The sequence below is a fragment of the Alligator mississippiensis genome, chromosome 14 (genome assembly GCF_030867095.1).
Source record: "Alligator mississippiensis isolate rAllMis1 chromosome 14, rAllMis1, whole genome shotgun sequence".
Taxonomy (NCBI): domain Eukaryota; kingdom Metazoa; phylum Chordata; order Crocodylia; family Alligatoridae; genus Alligator; species Alligator mississippiensis.
The window spans coordinates 39,538,796-39,551,377 of NC_081837.1; the positions used below are offsets into that span (position 1 = coordinate 39,538,796).

At 53.1% G+C, this 12,582-nt stretch overlaps 1 protein-coding gene across 4 annotated transcripts in view; it reads left to right on the forward strand.

The window, feature by feature from the left end:
• Positions 1-12,582, forward strand: part of ATP2B4 (ATPase plasma membrane Ca2+ transporting 4) — a 93,603-nt gene that overhangs the window by 56,424 nt on the left and 24,597 nt on the right. For all 4 annotated transcript variants that reach the window (XM_006261227.4, XM_006261226.4, XM_019491498.2 and 1 more), the window contains exons 9-18: positions 437-651; positions 1,600-1,842; positions 2,324-2,565; positions 3,558-3,792; positions 6,119-6,298; positions 6,740-6,827; positions 7,244-7,350; positions 9,801-9,992; positions 10,136-10,349; positions 11,313-11,524. In XM_006261227.4, coding sequence (XP_006261289.2) covers positions 437-651; positions 1,600-1,842; positions 2,324-2,565; positions 3,558-3,792; positions 6,119-6,298; positions 6,740-6,827; positions 7,244-7,350; positions 9,801-9,992; positions 10,136-10,349; positions 11,313-11,524 — 1,928 coding nt within the window. The remainder of the gene's footprint in view (positions 1-436; positions 652-1,599; positions 1,843-2,323; positions 2,566-3,557; positions 3,793-6,118; positions 6,299-6,739; positions 6,828-7,243; positions 7,351-9,800; positions 9,993-10,135; positions 10,350-11,312; positions 11,525-12,582) is intronic.

Consider the following 12,582-nt stretch of genomic DNA (forward strand, 5'->3'; position numbering starts at 1 on the left):
CTGTAGCTTTGCTGATGTCCTTCAGCCCCCAACAGGACCCTCTGCTGTTCTTGCCCTGGGTGCTGCCCACACACGTTTCTGCTGATGCCCTTCAATCCTGACCTGTAGCTGCCTCTGCCCATTTAACGTGTGGGAGCAGAGACCCTCCTGACTGCGTTGGATGGCTGACGTAGATCTGTGATGCGGATGGAGGAAACAGGCAGAGATTGCCTCTGGCTCATGCTCAGATGCCCTCAGCAGGTTCAGCCGCAGGGGAACAGAAATTGGAAGCCGTGAGCATCAGCGGCTTTCCCATCTAAACCCTTGGTGTAGGAGGGGATGGTGCATATGAGTGGGTGGCATCACTTTTGGGTATGTGAGACCACCGAGACCATGGTCACCTCCAGTGTGTATGTGTGTGTGTTCACGTGCCACCTGCCTCTTCCTTCTCCCTCAGGACTGATCATGTCAGCCATCACCGTCATCATCCTGGTGCTGTACTTTGTGATCGACAACTTTGGCGTGCAGGGCAGGCCCTGGCTGGCAGACTGCACCCCCATCTACATCCAATACTTTGTCAAGTTCTTCATTATCGGCGTCACCGTGCTGGTGGTGGCTGTGCCCGAGGGCCTGCCACTGGCCGTCACCATCTCCTTGGCCTACTCTGTCAAGGTGAGGCCACAGCCTAGCTACGGAGATGATGGCAGTGACTCTGTTCCCCCAAAGGACCGGAAGAAGAGGCGGGAAGGGGATGAGGAGGCTATTTGCCTTGTGTGGGGAGGGTGAGGCAGACCTCAGCAAGGGACAGAGAAGTGGATGCTCCTGTGCACCAAGGCCTGTGAGATGGTTGCATTTGCTCTGAGGAGAGGGCATGGAGTGGGGTAGCAAGGAAATGGACTCATAGTGCTCGGCAAAATGAGTCCTCAGCTGCTGCCTCTCCCAGCCAGAGCCTCCATTCCCTTCTCTGCATCAGCTGGAACAGCAGCCTCTGCCCAGCCGAGGAGAGGGGATTTGGCTGGCACTGCCGTGGAAACGCCACGATGCTGCTGCAGAGCTGGAAGCGGGGGTGGAAGGTGTCGTAGGAGCCACGCACAAATGGCAGCTCCCATCCAGGAGCGAGAAAAGACGTGGGCTGCAGAGGCCATCGCCTTGCTGTCTTCTCTCGGTTCCCGGTGGGATGCCTCTCGCCGCAGAACCTGCCAGCCTGTGCGGTGCCGTGTCACTTGGAGAGTGCAGGCGCTGTGCCCTGGCACTAGAATTGGCAAGCTGGTCAATTGATTGGTCAAATATTGTCAATTGACCAGTCAACTGACTGCATGTTTTTTGATGGGTCAAAGATGATAGCAGTTTTACCAAAAAAAAAAATTATTTTTTTTTGTAGTTTTCTTGACAGAAATATGACTTTTTGTTGTTGTTGTTTGGCACATTTCTTAATGGAAAAATTATGCTTTTTTCTGTGTTATTTGGCCCTATTTGCAATTTTTTTTTTTTTTTACAATTTTTGACTGATATATGACTGGTAAAGTTCGGTCAAATTGACTTGCCCAGTCAAATATCCATCCTTACCTGGGACCCCCTTCCTGCCTCTCTCACCCTTTTGCTGCCCATCCCTCACTGCAGAAAATGATGAAGGACAACAACCTGGTGAGGCACCTGGATGCTTGCGAGACCATGGGCAACGCCACAGCCATCTGCTCGGACAAGACTGGCACACTCACCATGAACCGCATGACCGTGGTACAGGCATACGTGGGCGACACCCATTACCGGCAGATCCCTGACCCCGAAGCCATCCTGCCTAAGGTCCTGGACCTCATTGTCAATGGTGTTGGCATCAACTCGGCCTACACCTCAAAGATCCTGGTGAGTTCCACCCCCTTTGTTTCCGAGCTGGGGACTTGATCCAGGCACAGCTCTTGCTAAGAGCTTGAGGCGGGTAGCAGTGCTCCCAAGGAGCTAAGACCATGGGAGAGGACAAGGCATGCTTTTGGGGGGGGGATACATGCAAAATGTAAATCACACCATTGTGCTTTCCTCGGTCTGCCGTTTTTGCAGTCTCTTTATACCAATGCAAACTGATGCAGTGACTCGTGACTGCAGAAATGGTTAGAATCTGAGGGTTACAGCCTCATGGATCATGCATCTGTTTTTATACCTGTGCCAATCTGGTTTAAAAGCTTTAAGTGGGAAGTGCTCCCATTCATCTCTGTGCATTGGCCCTGGACCATACTGATAACTGTCTAATTTGATGTTAGCTAGCTATGTCTGGCCTCCAATTCCATTCTGGCTCATGGGCTGCATTAATGGATGCCTCCCCTCTCTTCTCCTACTGGGGACTCTTTAGCCACCAGAGAAGGAAGGAGGGCTCCCACGGCAAGTGGGGAACAAGACCGAGTGCTCCCTGCTGGGCTTTGTCCTGGATTTGAAGCAAGACTACCAGGCGGTCAGGAACGAGGTGCCCGAGGAAAAGCTCTACAAGGTGTACACCTTCAACTCAGCGCGCAAGTCCATGAGCACGGTGCTGAAAAACGCAGACGGCAGCTTCCGCATGTACAGCAAGGGCGCCTCCGAGATCATCCTGCGCAAGTAACTACCCTTCCCCACTTGGAGCCTCCTGGCTACTTCTCCAGCTAGGGCCTGCAGGCTGCCCATGGCCTGGGAAGCTCTTCCCAGAGGCCCATGAGAGGATCCTAGCCCTGGGGGACTGGGGTGATGTGGGATGTATGAGAGAGCAAGCTCACACTCTCTTCACACGCATGCAGAACACAAAATAATACCTGGGTCTTGTCCTGCCTTTAGCTTGTAGACCTTAAAATGCTTTGCAAAGGAAAACAGTAGCATTATCCCCATTTTGCAGAGGGGCAAACTGAAGCACAGAGCTGGGAAATAACCTGCCAAATGTCACCAGTTTCTGACAGTGTTAAAGCCAGGAGTAGAACCCAGGTGTCTGGACTTCTGGTCCCAGTGCTCATCACTAGACTGCACTATTTCCAGGGGAGCTTCTGGTAGCAGCTATTGGTTATATGTCCTTCCTCTTACACCTGAAACAGGGAGATAAAGGAGCATTGTCCTATCCAGGATAGTCCCACTGATTCATCCTCTGATGCCTGGAATAAAATCCAGGGTGTTGAGCAGAACTGAAGCCAAATGTGCTTGGAGACCTTGTGGTATCTGCCATGTCACTAATTTTGTCACCTCCTCTGTGGCCTCTGAGCTCCTGGCAGCCAAAACAGCACGGAAGATGCAGTGCTGGTGAAATGTCAGGTCCGAGGGTTCCAGGTGGTGCTGGGCCTGTTGCAGGTGGTGTTTCAGAGAGATTCCTGTGCCCAAATTTGCCACCCTGGGAAGCTGGGCCAGTTCTAGAGTAGCAGCTGGGTGCTGAGCTGATCCAAAGCTCCTAGGACTCACCACAGCTTAGAGGAGTAAAGTCCTTCTTGAGCAGCTCCTTCTAAGCATGTCAGTGGGATAGTGTCTCCTGCAGAGTGGCCAGGGCCCTGCTGGGGTGGGAGGCCTGCGTCTCTGTGGTTCGAGTGGCAGGCACACAGCATGGTCTCCGTTAACCTCTGCCCTGGGTGCAGGTGCTCAAAGATTCTGGACAAGAATGGGGACCCACGGCTGTTCAAGATGAAGGACCGCGATGAGATGGTGAAGAAGGTGATTGAGCCCATGGCCTGCCACGGGCTGCGCACCATCTGCCTAGCTTACCGGGACTTCCCGGCCGGCGCCGAGCCCGACTGGGACAGCGAGAACGAGATCCTGGGTGACCTGACCTGCATTGCAGTGGTCGGCATCGAAGACCCTGTGCGCCCAGAGGTATCTGAATGTGTCCCCCTTGTTGGGTGCTTCTCCATCCCTTCCCCATCCCCTGCAAGATATGTAGGGTGTAAGCACCCCCCCTTCCCCCCCCCACTTCTCCACTACTGCTGTATAGCAGGGGCATGAGTGTCTTGGAGTGCACAAACATCCCAGAGATGCCCACAGGCTGCCTTACCCTATGCTTCTGCCACTCCTAAGATGCTCTTCTCCATCCGGGCCACCCTAGGTACCTGGGACATGTACTTCTCTGTCTTACTATGACCCCAGATCTGTGTGGCAGGAGCATGCATGGCACAAGTGACTATAGGGCCAGTCAGTGGAAGGGGAAGTGGCCAGTGCTTGCATAGAGCCATGGTCAGTAAAAGGGTTAATGGTGTGGGTGGTTGGGGTACCAACTTGCCCCCTTCCTCCCCCAGAGGCAGAGAGCACCCTTAGCAGTAAACCTCACTTTCCCCTGCAGCCTCCTGCCCCTGCTTCCCCTCTGCTGTTTCTCACCACTTGCCACGGGGCTGACAGGCAGACCGCTGGGCTAACACAATCAGCCCTCCCGTCTGTGCCTCCTGATCTCATTCTGGAGCCTGCTCCCTGCACGCTGGCCTTGCTCGCATCTTTCCTTAATTAGACGTTGAAGTATCTGGGCTTGGGAATCGCATTACAGATGCCCTGTCTCTGCCGGCTCTGGAGGCTGTGATTCAATTTGCTAATTTCTCACTAATATCCTGCCTCCTGCCCCCTCCCATGCCATTGCGGCTTGCTCACTAATAGATAAACCCATTAATGTAGCCACGTGCTGCGGCAGCCTGAGATGTGAGGTCAGGTTGGTGGGGGGGAGGCCACTGTCAACCTGCCATCCAACAGTGTGGGAGAAATACAGCATCCCACATCTCGACTCCCTGCCCAGCCAGACCTTGGCGCCAGCGCCGCAGCATCGTGTAGTGGAGACGCGATTACTTTACCCCCGGGAACGGGAGGAGAGATGCTGCTGGTGTCGGTTCCAGGAACCGCTTGGAGTAAGTGTGCTTGCTCCGGCTGCGGCTGGGGAGGACACGAGATCTCAGGGGCAGGCGTGATCAGCTGCGCTGCTTGCCCTGAGCTTGGGAAGGAGCATGTGCCGCTTGTGGCTTCTGGGAAGTGAGCTTGAATGCCCCGAGCCCTTTGTGCCACCTGTATAGCAAGAAGAGTGCAGCACTGGTCTCCAATGTTGGAAATTCCTCCATCACCATGCACCTCTAAAGAACCCTTTGTAGTGAGGTCGGGGCTTCACAGACCGGGATCGCTGAGCAGCTCCTTCCCCAAAGCAAGGTTGGAGGTTCGCCGTCCCGCGCTTGTGTTAGGCATGACCTTGGTTCTTGATTCCCGGTTCCCAAGATAGAGCCCTACTCCAGATGTGTGTGGTGGGGAAGGGGGCATCTCACTCTTATCAGTGGAGCTTAGGGATCCTGCTGTCGGCTCCAAGGACACCCTGTTCCTCTGTCCTTGTGGATCGCCGTGCACACAGCCCAGCCTGATGATGTCTGTGGGTGGATTGGAACTAAAGAGGCCTGAAACCCCCAAATGTTGACCTGGCCCCTGCTCCAGTCTCCTCCAAACCAGCTGTGGCCCCATCTGACCTCTCTCATTGCTCCTCTCTTGCCCGCAGGGCTCTCCCCACTCCCTGCCCCAAGACTCTTCAGACTCAACTTGTCTCTTCTCACTGGCTCACGGCTGTGCCTGAACTTCTGACTGCTGGGCCCAGACCCAACAATCCTGCCTTAATCCAGCTAGGAAAACAGGTGCTATCATGGTGCCTGTATTCCAGTGTTGGTGCAGATGCACTCGTTCCCAGTTCCCCTCTCCTGTGCTCTGTTCATACTGGGTCCCCTTGACTCTACATCTGACCCCCACTGGGTTGGGAACACAAGATGGGTAGGAGCCTTCTGGGCTTTGAACCTGGTTGTCTGCATTCACAGACTCCAGTGACGCAAAGAGTCCTGAAAAGTATCCGCTGCCACCCCTCGCACACCAAAGCCACAGAGCACCTCATGAAAAGCCCATGCACCCTACAACGCAAATAAAAAGGTGGGGGGGGAGGGCACTGCTACTGCCCTGCCACCCCTAGAAGAGACATCTGGTTAATATGACCCAAGGATAAAGACCAAGCCTCATAGAGCAGAGAAAGGCAGAAACCCCCACAGTCCTGGCCAGTCTGATTGAGGAGAGATCAAGGAGGAATGTGCTTGGCCCTGAAGGTGGGGTGTCTGGTTTCCCCCTGCCAGCTCTTTATTCTAGATCCTCACCTTTGCCATGCTGTCCTGCATCTAATCTTGCCTCCCTTCATCCCCAGGTGCCAGAGGCCATCCTGAAGTGCCAGCGTGCCGGCATCACTGTCCGCATGGTGACGGGTGACAACATCAACACGGCCCGCGCCATCGCCACCAAGTGCGGCATCCTGCTGCCTGGGGAGGACTTCCTGTGCCTGGAGGGGAAGGAGTTCAACCGGCTCATCCGGAACGAGAAGGGCGAGGTAGGAATCCAGACCGGGCATGATGCACAGAAAGGACCTGCCTCTACCTGAGCTGCTTGGGAGGCCCCAGGGCATTGGCAACAGCCTTGCCAGCTAAGAGGGGACATTGCTATATGGGAAGCACTGACCTGCAGCGTGAGGAGGCAGCTTCTCTCTCCTGGGACCACATAGGTGGGGAGGGGGAAATCTTAGTGTCTCATGGAGATCCATTCAGCTGCTGAAGCCATGCAGCCATCTTAGCCAAGAGCCAGGGTCACAAGGAGGGTATCCAGGCTCCATATGCAGCCAGGGAGTAGCACTTATAGCAAGATGAAGGTGACATCCAATTCTTCTTCCCAACCCCAGCTTATGAGTGCTCCTGTCTTTGGGGCAGGGGGCCAAAGGCTGCCAAGCTCCTGCATGTGGTGTCTGACCTGGCCTCTCTCCTGGTTTGTCCTGTAGGTTGAGCAAGAGCAGCTGGATAAGATCTGGCCCAAGCTGCGGGTGCTAGCGCGCTCCTCGCCCACGGATAAGCACACGCTTGTGAAAGGTAGGGGCTGCTGGGAGCCAGCGCTTATGTGCTGCTGTACAGACCCTCACCCAGAGGGGACTGAGCTGGGACTTCACCTGGCTCTGTTGCTCGCACTCAGTGAGCATGATCCAAAACACAGGGAGCCAGTGAGGGGGAGACTCCTCAAGGTCTCCAAAGGCTGTGAGATGTTTTCTGGAAGGTGCTATAGAAGGGACTGTACTAAGCCCCAGCAGATGGGGGAACTGGAAAACAGGCTTGACATGATGACCCTTACCAAGAAGAGATGCAGCCCTCAGTGCTCCCCTGGCTGGCAGGCGCCTGCTCCAGGACAGCATCCAGGCCAGCATTGTATGGGCACTGCTCTTTGCCAAGCTCTATGCTCGGAGCCTGCTGGGGGATCCGTCTTCCCTTTAACCTGCGTGTCCACGTTTCAGGTATCATCGACAGCACCGTTGGAGAGCGGAGACAGGTGGTGGCCGTGACGGGGGACGGGACCAATGATGGCCCTGCATTGAAGAAAGCCGACGTGGGATTCGCTATGGTATGGCGAGAGAATGGGCATACCTCTGCATGGTGGGCTGCCTTTCGAAAGGTCCTGAAGTGCCTTAATAGGGAGGAGGCAAGGTTTTTTGGGTAGAGACGATCTCTTTTATTGGTCCAACTAAATAGCTGGAAAAAAGTTCTTTGCAAGTTTTCGGGCACAAGCACCTGTCTTCGGACATTGGGAGACTCTAAGCTGCAGAGCCATCGCTCTGAAAAATCCTGTGGAAGGTGATGGAGAACCATATCCTGGCTGTAAAAGCCTCGCTCGGATTTGACATAACGTCTTAACTCTTCAGGGTCCAGGGGCATATTGAAGTAATATCTGTAGGGATTTTGCTGCAAGGGTCCTGCAAGTATCTCCTGCTCCTTTTCACACCGCCCCCCTCCCAGCTCAAAGGCATGTTGCCTTCCTTTTGCCCTTACTGGATGATGTTGGGTTAGGATACTGGCCCAAGCTGTTGACTGGCAACCTAACGTTACGTCCTGAACCCATTCGTGCACGCCCAAAAATGAAAGGCTTGGTTTCTAGAGGTGCTGAGGTCTGTGACTAGTAGGAACCAACTCTGTGGTCTAGTCGTGCCCAAGTTACTGGCCCAAATTCCGAATCTTTTGTTGACTTTGTGGCTAATGTCATGTTCGTTTATCTATACTGAAAGTGTTCTGAAATTCTGGTTTGCCACGTGTGCTGTCATGATTCATGTACTCTTTTTTGCATCCATTTCTATTCCAATGGGACAATAGGAATGGATGGACCTGTTGTTTGGTTTCACTTGTTTCTAGCGAATTGGTTGTTTTGAATTCTGGTACGTTAAACAGGCGGCTGCAAAGCGTGTGGGTTGCTGCTATTGCCAGGGAGAGTGTGTGTCTGAGACGCATGGAAAAAAAACAAAACTTCTGGAGATGAAGTATTTTCATGGAAGCAATTTCGCAAGCTTTGGATTTCAAAGATGAAGTAGCTTTGGTCTTGCTTTTAAGTCCCCCACAGCACCAGCAGTGTGGGTGTATGCATGTGGGGGTGTGTGTATTTTTTCTCAGTCTCTCCCTCCTCTCTTTCTGACTCAGTCCAAGTACATAACTTGGTGTCAGAGGCAGTCCCAGAGAGGCTGCATGAGCAGTCTCTGATGACCGAGCAGGCAGAATGCTGCCCTAGGAAGGAGAGAGAACTGCCTTGCTGCAGCATCCAGGAAGGGGGTACAGCAGCATCTCAAGGCCTGCAGCAGGGTCACAAGTCATCTGAAGCATCCTACCCTGCATCCCCTCTAAGCATTGGCTCCAGGAGCTGGGAAAAAGGGTCACGTGGCTGTTAATTTCTGACTCCCCTGTCAAGCATGCTTGCTTACAGAAGTCAGGGAATTCCCACCCAAGATCAGACTTGCCCTGTACCCAGGCTTAGCAGGAAAACATTGGGGAGAATTGCTCACCATGGGGCATCTCCTGCAGTTGGCTTTGCCTTTGGCTTTCCCGGTGGCTACAGGATCTGTGCGCACAGAGCTCCTTCTAGTGCTTGTCAGTGAGTAATGCAGCTAAGCCAGATCATTGCTAGTGTTCGTATATGGTGCCTGGAAAATGAGAGAGGCTTGCCTTAGAGGAAGTGCAGCCTGATTCCAGAAGGATCCCAAGTGGGCAAAGTCACCTGTTGAGCTCACTGCAAAAGGGTCTAAGGGTCTAAGTTAGGAACAGGGGGAAGTGACAGACACAGAAGACCAAACATGCATCTGAGCCAGGACAACTCTCTAGGATGCAGTGTAGTTGGTTGGGTCTTTATCTCTGTTTTGAGAGCCTGTCTGTTCCTCTGGAAGTTCCTAAAGCTTAATCATATAAGGGGCAAAGGTACACAACCTCTGGATCCTCATGGTATGTGTGGCCAAAGAGTTAGGAGCACCAGCGAATTGTAAATGAGCTCTGGGTGCAGTGTGTCCCGAATTTTAACATCTAAAGGTTCCCAAGCCCCCTGCTTGCTGCAGCAGTCTGCTCAAAGGGTAGAGTACAATGAAGACCCGACCTGGAGGTAAGCAGAGGCTTCTACTTCCTTTTTGGAGGTGTCAGCAGGCAGCATGACCCAGCATTGAGGGCATTGGTCTGGGAATCGAGAGATCTGGGTTTTGTTCTTGCCTCTGCCACTGTAGGATCCTGAACATGTCCCTTCCTGTACCCACTGCTGATGCTTGGGAGGGGAAGTGCCCAGCAATGTTTCTATTTTCCTTTCCTCTGCTTTGGTATTCTTCAACTAGAGATGTCACCCAAGGGACTTCTTGTGAGCAGTAGCACAGGAAACAGGATGATGTTGCAGGCCTCATCTAAGGAGAGATGGGCCCATTCTGCAAATCCTGGGCCCAGCCCTAGCTCTTGGGGACTCTGTCTTGAGATGATTGCTGGGGTTCAGCCAGGCGGGGAGATGACCTTAGCTTGTCTGCTCAGTGACTCACCACTGCCTCTTCCTCCCCCAAGGGCATAGCAGGCACAGACGTGGCCAAAGAGGCTTCTGACATCATCCTGACAGACGACAACTTCACCAGTATCGTCAAGGCGGTGATGTGGGGCCGCAACGTCTATGACAGCATTTCCAAGTTCCTGCAGTTCCAGTTGACGGTCAACATTGTGGCTGTCATCGTGGCTTTTACAGGGGCCTGCATCACGCAGGTAAGTGCCTAGGGGATAGGGCAGGCTGCAGAGCCCAGAGTCCTGGGCTCTGCTCTGGGTGTGGCTGTGGGTGGTTCTGTAAGGCCTGGGGAAGTTGCTTATTGCATATAACAGGTCCTCTTTGTGGGGTTGTTCTTCTGCAGGACTCTCCTCTGAAGGCTGTCCAGATGCTGTGGGTGAACTTGATCATGGACACCTTTGCCTCCTTAGCCCTTGCCACAGAGCCCCCCTCTGAGTCCCTGCTGCTGCGCAAGCCCTATGGCCGTAACAAGCCCCTCATCTCCCGCACCATGATGAAGAACATCCTGGGCCATGCGGTGTACCAGCTGACCATCATCTTCACCTTGCTCTTTGCAGGTGAGTTGCTATTGCCATAGGGTGTGGGGTGAGGTCACCTGCATGCCCCTCTGCCTCTAAGCCATCACGGATTAAGCCCATGTAAGCTGCTGTCTGCTCCATCTGGGGCACCTCTCCAGTTGCAAGGGGACTCCACTCCAGTGAGTCCAAATGTCTGCCAAAGGCATAGTGTAGCAAGGAAAAGCAGCTTCTCCAATCAGCATTTAAGGTAGGGCGCAGGACAGTGATGCATTTTTTTCAGGTGGTTTGACTCTCCTGCATAGCAAAGTAAGAGAAGGTACATGATGCACGGCCGTGCTGCGTAGGAAATCCATCAAATCCAGGCTGAAATTACTCCCGGAAAATGTGTGTAACTTGCTGCAAAATGTGCCGTGGGGGATGTGTAAAAGGTCTTTGAGACTCAATCCAGTTTGAGCAAATCAGTATCCCCATCCTAAAAGCCACCACCATACATGGCTCTAATTAGTCTCCCTTGTCATTAGCCTCAACCCAATGGCCAAGAACAAACCTGGGCAGGGGTGCGCCAACAGGTGAAGGTGGCTTCTGGCCCAGGGCTGATGGGGACGGTGTGTGTGGGGAAGAGAGAACTTCCACCGGTGATAGGACAGCAAGGACTCAGCCCTCCCTGGCTACCTACCCAGCACCAAATTAGTGCTTTGTTGGTTAATCTAAACCTGCTCCACCAGCTCTTTCTGCCTGTATGGGGGTGCATTTCCTCCCAATAACTGCTTTATGCTGGGTTCTGAATTGGCCCCACCAGCCTTACCCATATGACACTGCTGTTCTTGCCCCCCCAGTCATGCCAACCGAGGTGGGGTATCCGTTTCCCATCACGCCATCACTCGTGTTTCCACAAGGGTGACTTTTTTTTCTCCAGCTGTGCGTTATGGGCTAGTTCAAATTCTAGGTTCTTTCTGAAGCTGAGTGGGTAGCAAACGTGAACTTTCCTCTCCTGTGTGGTAGGCGAGAAGTTTTTTGACATCGACAGTGGCCGGAATACTCCCCTCCACTCACCCCCCACCGAACACTACACCATTGTCTTCAACACCTTCGTCATGATGCAGCTCTTCAACGAGATCAATGCCCGCAAAATCCACGGCGAGAGAAACGTCTTTGAGTCCATCTTCCGGAATCCCATCTTCTGCACGGTGGTTCTTGGCACCTTTGGCGCGCAGGTAACAGAGCAGCGGGCTTATGCGTGGATGGGGGATGGCAAGTGGGGTGGAAGAAAAAGGACGGTCTTGAGGTCTGGCTGCTAATCTGGAACTTGAGCCAGGCTCTATTCCCTGCTCTCCCTCAGATCCCCTATGTGATCTTGCACAAGTTGCTCTGCCTCTATTTCCATTCTGTACTTGCTCCTTCCCTCTCTCGGAGGACAAACATCAATGCTTGGAGTGCCCATCACTATAGTTAAAGACCTTATCAACCTCCCAGTGTGAGAACTGACTTGGTGCCCTCATGGAGGAGTCTTTGAAGGGCTAAATAGGGTCTGGATCCAAATGACTGCCATTCAAAGTCCTGTAGTCTTGGTGGGGTGTGATGGCAGGCTCCAGTTCTGGTCCTGCTTCTGGGTCCTCACTTAGTGTTTGCATTCTTGATTCTTTCTCTGGGATTCTTGGCCTCACAGCCCTGAGCTGTACTGTCACCATCCAGGATACTGGTTTCTTGCCTGAACTAAAACTGCTTGGCTATCCATTTTTTTCCTACCCTAATGGGAGTAGCAGGCTTAGTGGCAGCTGGGCATGCAGTGCAGATGCCCTACATGTCAGTAGGGTCCCCCTCCCCGGTAGCGTAGCCACACAGACCGCAGGACATGGCGCTAGGCAGAGAAACCAGGCAAGCTGTGGGAGAAGGCTGCTGCAGTTCTCTAGCCTCATGCTAGCTCAGATTAGACTTCTGCTTCCTTTTGGCCCCTTACACCACCCACGGGCCAAGTCAGCACAGCTGCCACAGAGGCGTTGGGAGAGCGGCACAGAAAGACCCTTTCACTGGATGATTCTTCAGTGCCAAGCAGTCCTTTTTCTATTTATAGATCCATTTTGTTCCTGCCAAAAGGTATGTGTGTTTGATGTAATGCCAGGTGCTTTGTTGTAAATAAATCCACATTTTTTCCTCCTTTCCACCAAGGTGAGAAATTTCAGGAATGGAAGGGAAACTTTTCACTTTTTCCTCAAAGTTTTCTATGGGACAGGCCACGTCACTAGCCTGCAATGCTGGGCTAGCGAGAAACATC